This window comes from Heloderma suspectum, chromosome 3 (genome assembly GCF_057233095.1).
Source record: "Heloderma suspectum isolate Gila_16-S chromosome 3, 16-S_ref, whole genome shotgun sequence".
In the NCBI taxonomy this organism is placed as follows: Eukaryota; Metazoa; Chordata; class Lepidosauria; order Squamata; family Helodermatidae; genus Heloderma; species Heloderma suspectum.
The window spans coordinates 110,015,481-110,028,681 of record NC_139460.1 but is presented as its reverse complement, the minus strand read 5'-3'; the positions used below and the strand labels follow the sequence as shown (position 1 = coordinate 110,028,681).

General features: G+C 43.1%; 1 protein-coding gene across 11 annotated transcripts in view; it reads right to left on the bottom strand.

Moving 5' to 3' along the window:
- The window catches only part of PIR (pirin), a 44,158-nt gene that overhangs the window by 6,855 nt on the left and 24,102 nt on the right, over nt 1–13,201 (bottom strand). For 10 of the 11 annotated variants that reach the window (XM_084844142.1, XM_084844139.1, XM_084844136.1 and 7 more), the window contains 2 exons: nt 11,774–11,858; nt 476–520 (listed from right to left, as the gene is read on the bottom strand). In XM_084844142.1, the coding sequence (XP_084700268.1) occupies nt 476–520; nt 11,774–11,858 (130 nt within the window). The remainder of the gene's footprint in view (nt 1–475; nt 521–11,773; nt 11,859–13,201) is intronic. The other variant, XM_084844145.1, reaches the window with a different exon arrangement.

Sequence of the window (13,201 nt, the reverse complement as noted above, 5' to 3'; positions counted from 1 at the left end):
TACATGGCAAGAGATCTGTACAGTAGAAGATAATTAGCTCTGGCATACAAAATAAAAGGTATCATGAGGAGTGCCCAGGTGGCATCTGAACCTGTTGACCTACCTAGTGGGTGGGGACACTTCAAAATCGGGCCACATTTCCCACCAAGGCTCTGGATTGGCCAATTTAAAGGTACTCTCATGGGCTAGCCAGGTGGGCAGCAACTTTGCATTTGCATGTGTCCATATTTCTATGAGAGCAACACCTTTTAATCTAATGAAGCATGTATGCAGGTACTCTGACCATCCAGGGCTTTCATTCTTGTTCTGGACCGCTTTCTATGCCGGTATCTGTGCTGCTGCTTCCAGATCAAAACAGATCCTTAAGCCAAGGTCTCAGGGTATTGTCAACAAAACCAAATTGTGTCAGCTTTTGAAAGAAATCGTTTTCAGACATAGAAGCAACTCTCCAGCAATCTAAATTCAAGAAATTTACCAGTATATATGTTGCCAGACAGTGTGTAAATAAATGCTGTCCAACCTGAAATACAAAAAGACAGAATATTTTAGGAAGGAGTTTGCATGTAGCAGCCACTATTAGACTAAGCTGTAATACTGCAAGATATATGTGTAATTACAGCAATGTTTAAAGGTTTCGTACTTGTAACACTTATGAATCACAAAGGGATTTTATGACCTAAAGTGCTAGTAGATAAAGTAGACAGATTTTGACTTGGGTCTAAGATCATATCCCACCTCTGCCATTAGGCTGATACATACACAACGTGGCTGATCTCCTAACCATGGTCATGAATATATTGGGAATGGGGTACAAACTCCCCTTTCATATCACCGTTAACCATGCTGTAAGCCTTATGTCTATCCCGGTGCTAACCATGGTTAATGTTACCTCTAAGCTTAACTTTTACTAACATTTCAAAAGCAAGCAGATTTTTTTATTTAATACGTTTATACCCCACTTATACTCTCCTAAAAAGGAGTTGCTCAAAAACAGCTTAAAAAAAGTGTAAAAAGAATAATCGTTAAAACACATTTACAACAAGCTAAAAGTGGCAGCAAAAAAAGTAGAACTAAACTGTCACTAAAACTATGCCTTAGCATAAAGCTACACCTCAGTGAATGCCGTCAAAAGATGGAATGGCGGGGAGAAAGAGGATTTGCACAGAAGAAGAAGGGAGCACATGGTCTGTTCCTGTCACAACCATGGTTAACCAACTGCCATATTATCTGTACCAGCCCACGACCTCAGGCAAGACAGCATCTCTCAGCCTCAGTTTACTCTCTGTAAAATGGGAGTAACGTTGTTGATCTAGATCACTGAGCACTGTAAGAATCAATGCAATGAAGATTACAAAGCACTCTACAAAATCAAAAAGTTATATTAATTGTAAGTATTGTAAACGCATTGTTTTAAACTTTCCAAATGCCATCTAAAAATGTAACCTATCATAACGATAAGCATAAATTGAGAGAATACCCTCCATACCCAGGGTTCTCTCTTCTTTCAAGATGCTGATTTTCTTGTAAATTCAAGGCACATTCAAGAAGGCTATAGTGTGATGAACCTTCTGAACCTAATGAGATGTACCCAGAGTTTTGGTTTTAAAATTGCTATTTTCTGAGAAGTTCCCACTGTGCATGCTTTAGAAGGAAGCAAACAAATTTGAGCACCTTTTCATTAAGCGTTATTGTTTAATGGCAGGACAGGTACAGTCAGGGCCAGAAATATTGGAACAAGGATAACTGTTCTGGCAGTTGGCTTCTGTACACCACCACATTGAAGTTGAAAGGAAACACACCCAGGTGGGAGCAAAGTCAGGACTTTCAGCTGTAATTCAAAGGGCTTGACAAAAGTGGGGCACTAACCATTCAGGAAGTACAGCTAGTGGCATACACACACCCATCGTTGGTGGCTCATAAGTAATGGAACAAACCAACATCATTTCAAACTGAAGGGTCACCTTTAATACCTGGATGAAAATCCTTTGCAGTCAATGACTGCCTGAAGTCTGGAACCCATGGACATGACCAAATGCTGAGTTTCCTCCTTCGAGATGCTTTGCCAGGCCTTCACTGCAGCTGCCTTCAGCTGCTGCTTGTTTGTGGGTCTTTCTGCCTTCAGTCTTGTCTTCAGTAAGTGAAAAGCATGCTCTATTGGGTTGAGATCAAGTGGCTGACTTGGCTATTGAAGAACATCCCACTTCTTTGCCTTGAGAAACTCTTGGGTAGCTTTTGCTGTATTTTGGGGGTCATTATCCATCTGCAATATAAAGTGGCGTCCTATCAGTTTGGCAGTATTCAGCTGAATCTGAGCAGAAAGTATAGCCCTATACACTTCAGAATTCATCCTGCTGCATTTATCAGCAGTCAGGACATCAATAAACACCAGTGACCCGGTTCCATTGGCAGCCATACATGCCCATGCCATAACACTGCCTCCACCATAGATGATGTGGTATGCTTTGGATCACGAGCAGTTCCTTTGCTTCTCCATACTTTTCTCTCCCCATCATTCTGGTACAAGTTAATCTTGGTTTCATCAGTCCAAAGAATCTTATTCCAGAACTGGGCAGGCTTTTTTAGGTGTTTGCTGGCAAAGGCTAATCTGGCCTTTCGGTTCTTGAGCGTTACCAGTGGTTTGCACCTTGATGGAAAGCCTCTGTATTTACATTCATAAAGCTGTCTCTTGACTGTAGATGTTGACAATGACATGCCTACCTCTGCAAGAGCATTCTTGACCTGGCTAGATGTTGTGAAAGGGTTCCTCTTCACCATGAGGAGAATTCTGCAGTCATCCACTTTAGCTGTCTTCCGTGGTCTTCCAGGCCTTTTGCTGTTGCTGAACTTGCCAGTTAATTCGTTTTCAGGATGTTCCAAACTGTTGTGTTGGCCACTCCCACTGTTTTTGCTATCTCTCTGATGGGTTTATGTTGTTTCCTCAGCCTAATGATGGCCTCCTTCACTCGCATGGACACCTCTTTGGACCTCATGTTGGTAGTTCCAGTGAACAGCTACCAAATGCAAATGTAACACTCAGAACCACCTCCAGGCCTTTTATCTGCTTGATTGATCATGGGGTACCCAGGAAACAGGCCACACCTGGCCATGCAGCTGCTTGTCGGCCATTCGTTCCATTCCTTATGAGCCACCAACGATGGGTGTATGTGTATGCCACTGGCTGTACTTCCTGAATGGTTAGTGCCCCACTTTTGTCAAACCCCTTGAATTACAGCTGAAACTGACTTCGCTCCCATCTGGGTGTGTTTCCTTTCAACTTCAATGTGGTGGTGTACAGAGGCCAACTGCCAAAACAGTTATCCTTCTTCCAACATTTCTGGCCCTGACTGTAATTATTTTTGACGTAAACTATTCCACTTCAGATGTCTTACTTTAACAGAAGACGACAATACAAGCCTTGTAGGCCGCATCCAGCCCAACGGAGCTTTTCCTACAGGCTGTTCAACTTTTCATTACCATCATGTGCCAACTTAACCATCAGCTGGTTGTTTGGGAGTGGCCAGGGGGGCTGGGGGAGAAATGCAAGGGGAACTTTTCTGGAGAAAGGCAGATCACTGCTAGGCTGAAGTGCCCCCAGAGTCCTTTTGCTGCCTTCCCCACGCAATGAGGATTCCTAATGGTATAGTTACATAGTTTTAATGTACGTCAAGAGCTGATGCAGCATATGTAGCCAGTGTTTCCATGTGTAAGGCAAAGCTGGTGCATTCTATTTCATGTCTGGTGGTTTCTTTATTCTAACAGGTATTTTACTCAGATATAAACGGTGAGAATTAACACTAAGGGATGTATGAGAATTTCATGTTTGCTTGCAAAACATGCAAGCCTGCCCCATTCGAAGCTCTGAACACAAGCATGCATTTGCCAAAAATATTCGCAAGTTGTCGAACATGTGCTTGCGTTTCTCTCGTTCTCGGTTCCTAGTTCAATTTGCACAAATTTCCTAATTTGCACAAATTTCCTCAGTAGACTGAATCAGGCCCACTTTAGTCGGAGGAAATTCGCACCAATGTGGGGAGATTTGCACAAATCTCCCATTCCATCACTGTTCAATTTGCACAAGTTTCCCATTCGGGCAGAGTGAGCAGCGATTGCAAAAGCCAACTGGGCACAAGATGAGTGGCAGGAGGATGTCTGGAGAATCCCAAATACCTCAGACATCGCTCATTTGGCTATCCCGATTAATTCTAATCAAATGTAATTGGTGTTATTGGCCAATAGATTCACTTAAGACTGCAGCTTCCGGAACACAAACCGAATAAGCTTCTACTTTGCTAGATAGAACTGACAGTTCTTTTTCTCCCAGGCACAACTCCTAGTATTTTGACACGTCTGGATGAAAAATGCTGCATGTTAACTGAATAACCCTCAGTGGTGCTCATCTGTTTGTTACAATATCACTGCCAAGGCTACTGCAGTTAGAAAATGTCTTCATTTAAAAGGAAGCACACCTCTGAAATAATCACATGGATTTCCATCGCATCAATTCTCCTTTCAAGGCTACATCCTCCCCATTCTCTGGGCATATATCCGAGAATAAGCAGAGTTCCATCATTTAGACAAGATAATTCTGACATGTTAGGCGCCAGATAAAAGACCACCATTTTCCTTCATAAATAGACACATAGGGGAAGACACCCTAGAAACAAAACTAGTGCTGTATAGTTATGCTTAAGGCCATAAAAAAGGGTCGGAGCAGATTTTGTGATGCATAGGTAGATTATATATGCACTGTAGCCAGTATATCATCCCCTCTATTTCACAAATTCATGGGATGAGTGCTGATGCTTATGTAGCTAAAACAGCACCTCCCATACACGAATGGGAGGTGTCAGCCGGCTCAGCAGGACTCCAAGCTTTGCCAAAAAACTGGTAAAAATACCAAATGAAAACACAAGTGTGCATTCATGTAGCACAGGCATAGGCAGCCTTTCTGAGCCACACCACACACCTCCATCCATCCATTTAGACATACACTCCCTCCATCCATGCATGCACGGTTACATATTACATACATACACACCCACTCCCCTCCATTCTCCTCCTCACTTCAAGCACACGAAAAACCAGACTGGAGGCCCTCATTTTGCTTTAGCAATCCCAGCTGCTAGCATGAAAATGGGTTATTAATAAAAATAATAACAACAAATTATTATCGTCGTCATCACCAAAGTGGGGGAGAAGGGCAGCTTGACAGGTGCCAAGAAAGGTGTGCAGGGGCACATTGGTGCCCAAGGCCACCAAGTTGCCTACCCCTGGTGTACCACATGCCTGAGTACAACAATGCCGGAACGGGGGGGGGGGGAGCAAACAAGCAAAGGGGGAGGAGAAGATGGAACCAGGAGCAGGAGACAGGAGAAACCAAAGAAGGGACAACGGATGTTGGAACAAATGAGGATGGAGGAGGAAGAGACAAACAAGCATCTCAGTGAAAGTGGATCAGGGAAAGAGGTGGTGTCAAGGGCTCCTTGGAGGGCTCTCTCAGTCTAATCCAGTAGCCAAGTCCAGACGCAGACAAAGGGATTTTTTTCAAAGCTTTATTCTTCTTTTATAACTTACAACTCTACAGGTAGCAACTAGATCTGAGCAGCAGCATCCCTATGCCCTAAGTTGGAACAGTTGGTCCCCGTTTGAAAAGCAATTACTGGCAGACCCCTGAATATAAGGACTAGGGAGAATCCCTCCCCCTTTCCCTTGGATCCTCTGGGCGCAACCGTTCTTTGAGTGCGAACCATTTGGCGCCGCTCTCTGCATCTGCGCCGCACATCCCCCCCAGTCTGCTATCTGTGCTGAGTCACTCCCTGGACTGCTTTCTAATCTAGGAAGGTGGGTGGGAGGAATCTCTGTCAGCTACGGGCCCTGGGAAAAAGGGGCACGCTCCTCTCCCAGGAGCGACTGCTCTTCCTCCGAATCAGAACTACTCTGGGATTCTATGGGCTCAGTGTCCACCCTGACAGGTGGGGAGAGGGGAAAATGGCAGGACAACTGGCAGAGCAGAGAAGAAGAGGGAAGGCACAGTGTGCAACATAGCAGGAAAAGAGGAAGAGGAATGAAGGACATGTGTGGGAAAGGAAGATCTACAGAAAACCATGTGGGTTTGTGTGCAGCACTCAACATTAAATTAATCCACACAAGATTTTGCTTTGAGCCTCCACTTCTCTATTGATTCTAGAAGGCTGCCAGCTTTGATGATAAGTTGGCTAAGAACACTCTTGTTCCTGCTGCTCATACTCCATCCAGCTTGAGTCTCAAAACACAGCTGATGTGATATCCTGTGACCCATCAGAGAGACCAAATGACCATATCCAGGCGTTCTATACTGCATAGCTCATGAGGCAACATGCAACAGCAATTTCCTATGGCTGCCATTTTTAATCCATTTAAGCCAGCCTTCCTCAACCTGGTGCCCTCGAGATGTGTTGGACTGCATCTCCCATGATTCCCAGTCAGCCTGGAGAGGCTGACTGGGAATCATGGGAGATGCAGTCCAACACATCTCGAGGGCACCAGGCCAAGGAAGGCTGGATTTCAGCCATGTCCAGATGAACATGCCTGTCCATGTTGGGTTCATCTCCATTCTCCTGTTCATTTCATCCCAGCAGTCATCAGAACTTCACATTCAGATCTTCTTTCTCTTCCTGGAGTTGCAGGCTTTGCGTTTTCAAAAAAAATAAATCCCCAGAACCACCAGTGAATTTGTGCAATTGCACCTGTGCACCCATATGATGCCTTCCCCATGTAAAAGGAGTGGCACAGGAAACTCCATGGCCCACTGAATTTTCTTTACTGTGGATTATGCCCAACATTATAGGTAGGATCCAACAGGGGCTTTGCCACCCCAGGACGCACACTGCTACCGCTGGCAGCCGCAATGTAGTGCTTCCGGGGGCAAGCCCTGAAATGAGCACAGTTGGGACCATGCACTGGGACCGGCAGGGCTGGCTGTGTGTGGAAGGCCCCTGTTGGATCCTGCCCTACGTTTGCATCAGCCCTTGAAGTATAATTATGAAATGATTTATTACACTTTTGATCTAGATTGCAAAATGTAGATTTTAAACCTATGAGCAGGGCCTTACTTTAATTTTTGTACAGTGCCTAGAGATGTAAGGTGCAATAAAAAAAATTGTGCCCAGGTATATTTTTATGACTGCAGTCTTTAAAGGCAGCTAAGAAATGCATTAGATAAATAAAAGGGTATCAGGCTATACTATAGCCATAATCCAGCACAGCTAACTCTGTGCTGGATTTCAGCTACGACTCTAAGACCCTTACATATGAAGTCTAAATTGAAGATCTATTTTTGATTTTATGCTTATTTTAAGTTTTCAGACATTCTTGCAGGGTCCAAATCCAGTTCTATGCCTTGAGGTTTTAGGTGGCTTATGCGTGAAGCTCTGATGTGCAAAAGGAGGACACACTCCTTCTCTGACTCTTTCTGCAAGCTATGCAAACTAAATAGGAACAGCATGAAAACAGAGTGAGTAGGCAACCTGGTTCCAAGATGTTTTGGACTACAACTCCCATAAGCCCCAACTATCATGGCCAGTGGTCAGGGATTCTGGGAGTTGTCTCCAAAACATCTGGAGGGCACCAGGTTGCCTATTATAGGAATATAAGAAGCTGTCCTATAGCGAGTCAGAACACTGGCCCATCTGGTTCAGTTCAGTCCTGTCTACATGTATCGATAGTGGTTCTCCAGATTTTCAGGCAGGGTGCCTTCCCGGTCTTTACCTGGAGATGCTGGGGAATGAACCCAGGACCCTCCACATGCAAAGCATGTCCTCTACCACTAAACTAGGGCCCTTCTCTCTACTCCATATAGCCTGGAAGAGAGAGAGTGGTGCTTACTTTGTTTTCAGGAAGAGGCTAGGGAATACGCTTAGCAACCACCACTTCAGAACACAAAAGGAGACAGCCACACCTCTCAGGCCTTCTGCTTTTAGTGCCAATCAGTAATGAGAAAATTATACAGACCCTTAACATGTGGCCATCAGGGATGATGGGCAGCTACCTAGATTATCTAGCTCAGTCCTGTTCAAAGACAAAATGGCTCCCTGCTATTAAGTCCATGCACTTTTTCCTCAATGACAGCATTTAGTTCGGAGCTAGCCTCATCTTACAGCATTCAGAGTTTGTAAAAATAAAAAGGAAAAATGGTGGAAACCACACATGCCTGCCCCACCATAATGGTATGGAGCAAGGCAGGGCCGGCTCCACCATGAGGCAGAGTGATGAGACCACCTCAGGCTGCAGATTTGGGTTGTCATGAAAGGGCAGCAAATAACTGTCTGACTGATTATTCTTGTATTTTTTTTTCCATCAGGGAGGAAGAGAAGCAGTTTGGGTTTTCCTGCCTCAGATGCTAAAATGATGTGCCTTGTCTGAGATAATATGACTTGACCAGGTGGGGTGGGGTGGGGCTCATTTCCTGCTCTGCCCCAGGCAGCAAAATGCTGTGGGCCAGCCTTGCAACAAGGCCATCAAAAACAGACCAAAAACGTAGGTTACGTAAAACATATGTTTTAAATGGACTACAAATAGATTCACAAACTGTCACTGCATATCATAAGTGCAACTAGTCTACCATTATAATCTTTCAGTAAATGGTTTTGAAATCCAGAATGAATTCCTTCAAAAATTGCTCAAAGTTGTATGCAAAATAACTGCTCCAGAATTTAATACTTGGCTTATTATTCTTAGGGTGATGCTGATAGCCCTAATAATTCATATATGAGATATTTCCTTTCAAGACCTTTCCACTTGCATATGTGCAATTGTTCACCTTGTTCTTTAGATATTCCTTATTATGAACCCTTTTCAGTTAGCTTCTTGAGTCATTTGTATACTGCTAAATATCGTATGGCCTCTTTATTGGCCACTTTATTAGATAGATTAGCCTAATTTCATATTAAATATCTAATGTCAGATAAAATTCCATCAGCTACGTTAGATGCAGCCAAATTCTTGGAAACAAGGAAGCAATTAACTCTTTGATGCTGCAAGGTTCTTTCTGGAGGGCTACCTTACCTTTTAGTATAATTGCATGTTTGAATTGTTGTTTATGCATATTGTTTATGCTGTTATGGTTTGTTTTGTAAATATATCTGACTACTTTCATCTCCAGTTTGTTGACCACAATAAAAGGAACTGAACATAATGTGAACAAATAAACATCATCCTCTCATAAAAATGGTTGAAAAATCTTACAGGATGAACTACCAAGGAATTCATTGTTGATTACTTGACAAATACGCCAAGGAATTTTGCAGCTCCAGATCCTGAGGTTGTAAAGAAAGCCTTGCCAGTCTTTATTCAAATGAATCCTACAGAAGCTAGAGTGGCATGAGTAGGAAGATCAGTGTGTGAGTACAGCTTTTGGAACCAACCATAGATTCTTTGCAACTGATTCAGAGAATCCTACAATGCATTAAAATCTTATTGACTGACCTCAGTGTCTATCCAGTGGAAAACATCTGTTTTCTGTAAGAATGAGGGCCAAATGACATACTATGCAATTGGATCTTCTGCCATTTTCTTTTAAAATGAAATGCAGCTGCAGGGGGCTACCAATTTGATGGAAGCCGTGGCTGTGTGTGCGTGTGTTTCACTCTTTCCCCTTGTACCATTTTCCCAATCAAAGCCCCCATCCCACCCGCAGCTCTTGGCCCCAGAGTACTGTATTTCTTGCCCTACACTGCGAACAGAAATTTGGCAGTATAATTTACACTGGGAAAATAACTCAATAGGGAGAAAAGGGCAGGGCATCCTTTCTTCCTTACTCATTGGCTCCTATCAAGTTGGCATCCTCCTCCCCACCCTCACAATATGGCTGCATTTAATTTAAAAAGGAAAATACTGGGAGATCTAATCATGGATCTCCTGCATCTCATATAGTTTGGCCCTAAATTAGTAGAAGACATCTCTTTTCTAGAATGAAAACTGAGTGATTAACCTATGAAAGAGCCACTTCACAAGTGATCAACAACATGAGCAATTATGGGTTGCGTGCACATGTCCCTTTCCACTATGGGCAGCTTGCGCATAACGCTAAGCTAGAAATCTTGGCTTAATAGGCCAGGATATGCACAAGCAGCCCCCTTGCTGCCACTTCAGTCCTGTCTTAGCATGAGAGGGAAACTAGCCAGGAAGTCGCAATTTACCAATCCTTCCCATTACACGCAAATCAGAAGCTATGGTTAATTGCTTCCAAATTAATTTGGGAGCAATTAAGGATTTTAAACCAGATTTAAACTGTGGTTTGAAGTTGCCTTATGAATCCTGGCTTCTGTGGGAATAATTAACTAATTAATTATGTGTAATGTGAAGCTATGGTTAACTGCAGCTTCCTGGTTAGTCTCCCTGATTGAGCAAGGGGTATGTATGCATGTACACGCATGCTGCTTGTGCACATCGTGGCTTATTTAAGCCAGGATTTTGGGTTTCGTGTCAGATGCGTTTGCAGCCCTGGCGGGAAGCCATAGCTGTACATCTTTCATTGGTATATTTCATTTCACACATCTTTCATTTGTGTATTTGCATGACTATGTATACACTGACTGGGTCTTTTCCTTCACAGGGAATTTGTAATCCATGTAGCAAAAAAAATGGGCATGATTTAAACGGAACTGAGATATTTATAGTGTAAAAGGACTCAAGCACACAACCAAATATGGAAGTAAAATATATAAGTGGAATGACCTGCTGGTTGAAATGCGCCTGCAGACCTTATTGAAGGTTTTTAAACGGGAATTGAAGACTCTATTACTCCGGCAGGCCTTCCCTTTTGAGAACTCCCATTCCTCTTTGTTGAACTGTTATATACTGTTTTTATGCTGTGTTGTTTTTATTGTTCGATTTTTTGTTACGCAGTTTTTAACTTTGTACACACCTAGAGTATTTGTATATATAGGTGGGTTATAAACTGAATTAATAACAACTAAACTGAAAACATCTAAGCTCCAGTTCAGAGAGTGGGGCCAGTCCCCATGTGATCCCCCACATGATCATCTGATTAGGGGCCAAGCTATGATACGCATATTGCTCAGTGTGTAGCTACATCTTGCTTTTTTAAAAAATGACAGGTGTGCCGGGGGGGAGGGGCAATTCTTACTTTGTATGTTGAAGAGAGACTTATCTCTAACTCCCCAGTCATGTTCTGTCTGAAAATCACTCCACCCGTGCAGCTTGGAACTTTAGGATAAAAGTTCCTATTGGCAGGGGGAATGATTTTTAATCAGAACGCAACTAGGGAGTGAAGAGATGAGCCTCCTCTTGATACACACTGCAGTTGAAGACAGACACCACTGCCCAATGTGTCTGAGTGAGAGAGAGAGAGAGAGAGAGAGAGCGCGCGAGAGAGAGAGCGCACTACACACTATCCACTAAGGGTGCAATCCTATGCATGTTTAGACAGAAAAAAAGCCCACAATTCCCAGCATGCCCCAACCAGCCATGGCTGGCTGGGGCATGCTGGGCGTTGCAGGCCTTTTTTTCTATCTAAACATGCATAGCATTGTGCCTCAAGTGTAACATGTAGCTTGGCCTTGGGAAACTGGGATTCTGCCCAATGGAAGATGACCATGCAGGCACAATACTGCATTTATTCTTACACCTCTGTGCCCTGTGCACTCTGCAAAAAGAAACTCACCCTAGCTGTAGGCATCCAATGAGTTCAAAAACATTCCATGCTAGGAATTCACCCCATAATGGTGAAACTCGGATCCAGGCATTATAATTTAAGCTGCTCCAGCCTTCTTACCTTTGGGAACTGGCTGTGTGTGTTTTGCTCCTTTATCTAGCTTGAAATCCAGATACAGTGTTGGTGTGCGAGTATACACCTTCGACTGGGAAGACAATAGCAAGAACAAACAATTAGAAATCCAGATACAATTAGAAATCGTATCCAGAAACAATCAGAAATCCAGATACAGCGTTGGCGTGAGAGTATACACCTTCAACTGGAGTGGAAAGACAATAGCAAGAACAGTTAGATTTCCGTAGGAGGAAAAGGCTCTGGCGGTATAGGTGCACCAAGGCAAACAGAGATTCCTCTAGTCCAGCAGTGCCTTCTGAGGATACATCACATTTTTAATGAGAAATAATGTTACCAAGCTGCCTGCAGAAATGATTATAAAGATTAATAGTACAATCCTATTCACATCTGCCCAGAAATAAGTCCAATTGGATGTACCTCTATGTTAAATATGTATAGAATTTCTCATATTATATATATATATATATATATATATATATATATACAAACAAACACACACACACACACACACACACACACACCTTCAGATCGACTTCAGCACAACAGTAGAGTTTAAAGGAATATTTTGCAGGCTCTTTTTATGCAACCACAACCCTAAACATTCTAGCAAAGTTGCAAGGAATCAGAACAATAAAGAAATGGTGGACAAGTAAAAACCAAGGAAAGAAATTTAAATTCAAGATTTGGAAAGAGGAAGAGCTTTGTGGGGGCAAAGGCTAACACTGCTCTGAATAGAGGCCTTCAGCTGACTCCACAGCCTTGGTTTCTAAATTCAGCTTCCACCACCACCCTGTTCTACCACCAATGGAGCAGCCCCATTGCCATATGCCGAGAGCCCAACACATCTGGAGGGCATTAGGTTGGGGAAGGTTGGTGTAACGTTTGAGCAAGGTTCTCTGCACTGCCTCCTATACCCATGGATGCGCAAGTTGTTGCCTTCAGAATGGGGAAATTGCATGAGCAGGACCTCCATGAAACTGGAAGTTGGCATAGTCTTGGGGGAAATTCCATGGATGGCCCAGCTCATATGTTGGTTTTCCTGTGATACAGTTGCAGGAAAGCTTGGACCAAAATTGAATAGTCCTTTTATTTAACCCAGAAGGTGAAATAGCTGAGTATTGTGGAATGTCTCAGGGGGGAAAAAATGAGTAAACCTAGAAAAGGAGAAAAATCCTTTATATGGATAGGCATCGAGTTAATCTTTTCTTTTCTTTTTAAGTTGAGTTTGTACACCAATTCCATCTAACATTCGCACCCACAGACTTTTGATGTTCAGCAGATTTTTATCACATTGTGTTAGTCCTTTGGAATATGCTCAATTAAAATGTCTCAGGTATTAACTTTTGTCTGAGTTTGTATGACAAACAGTCTTTTCTCCTGACTGGTCTCTTTCTGATAAAGATCTGTAAGGAT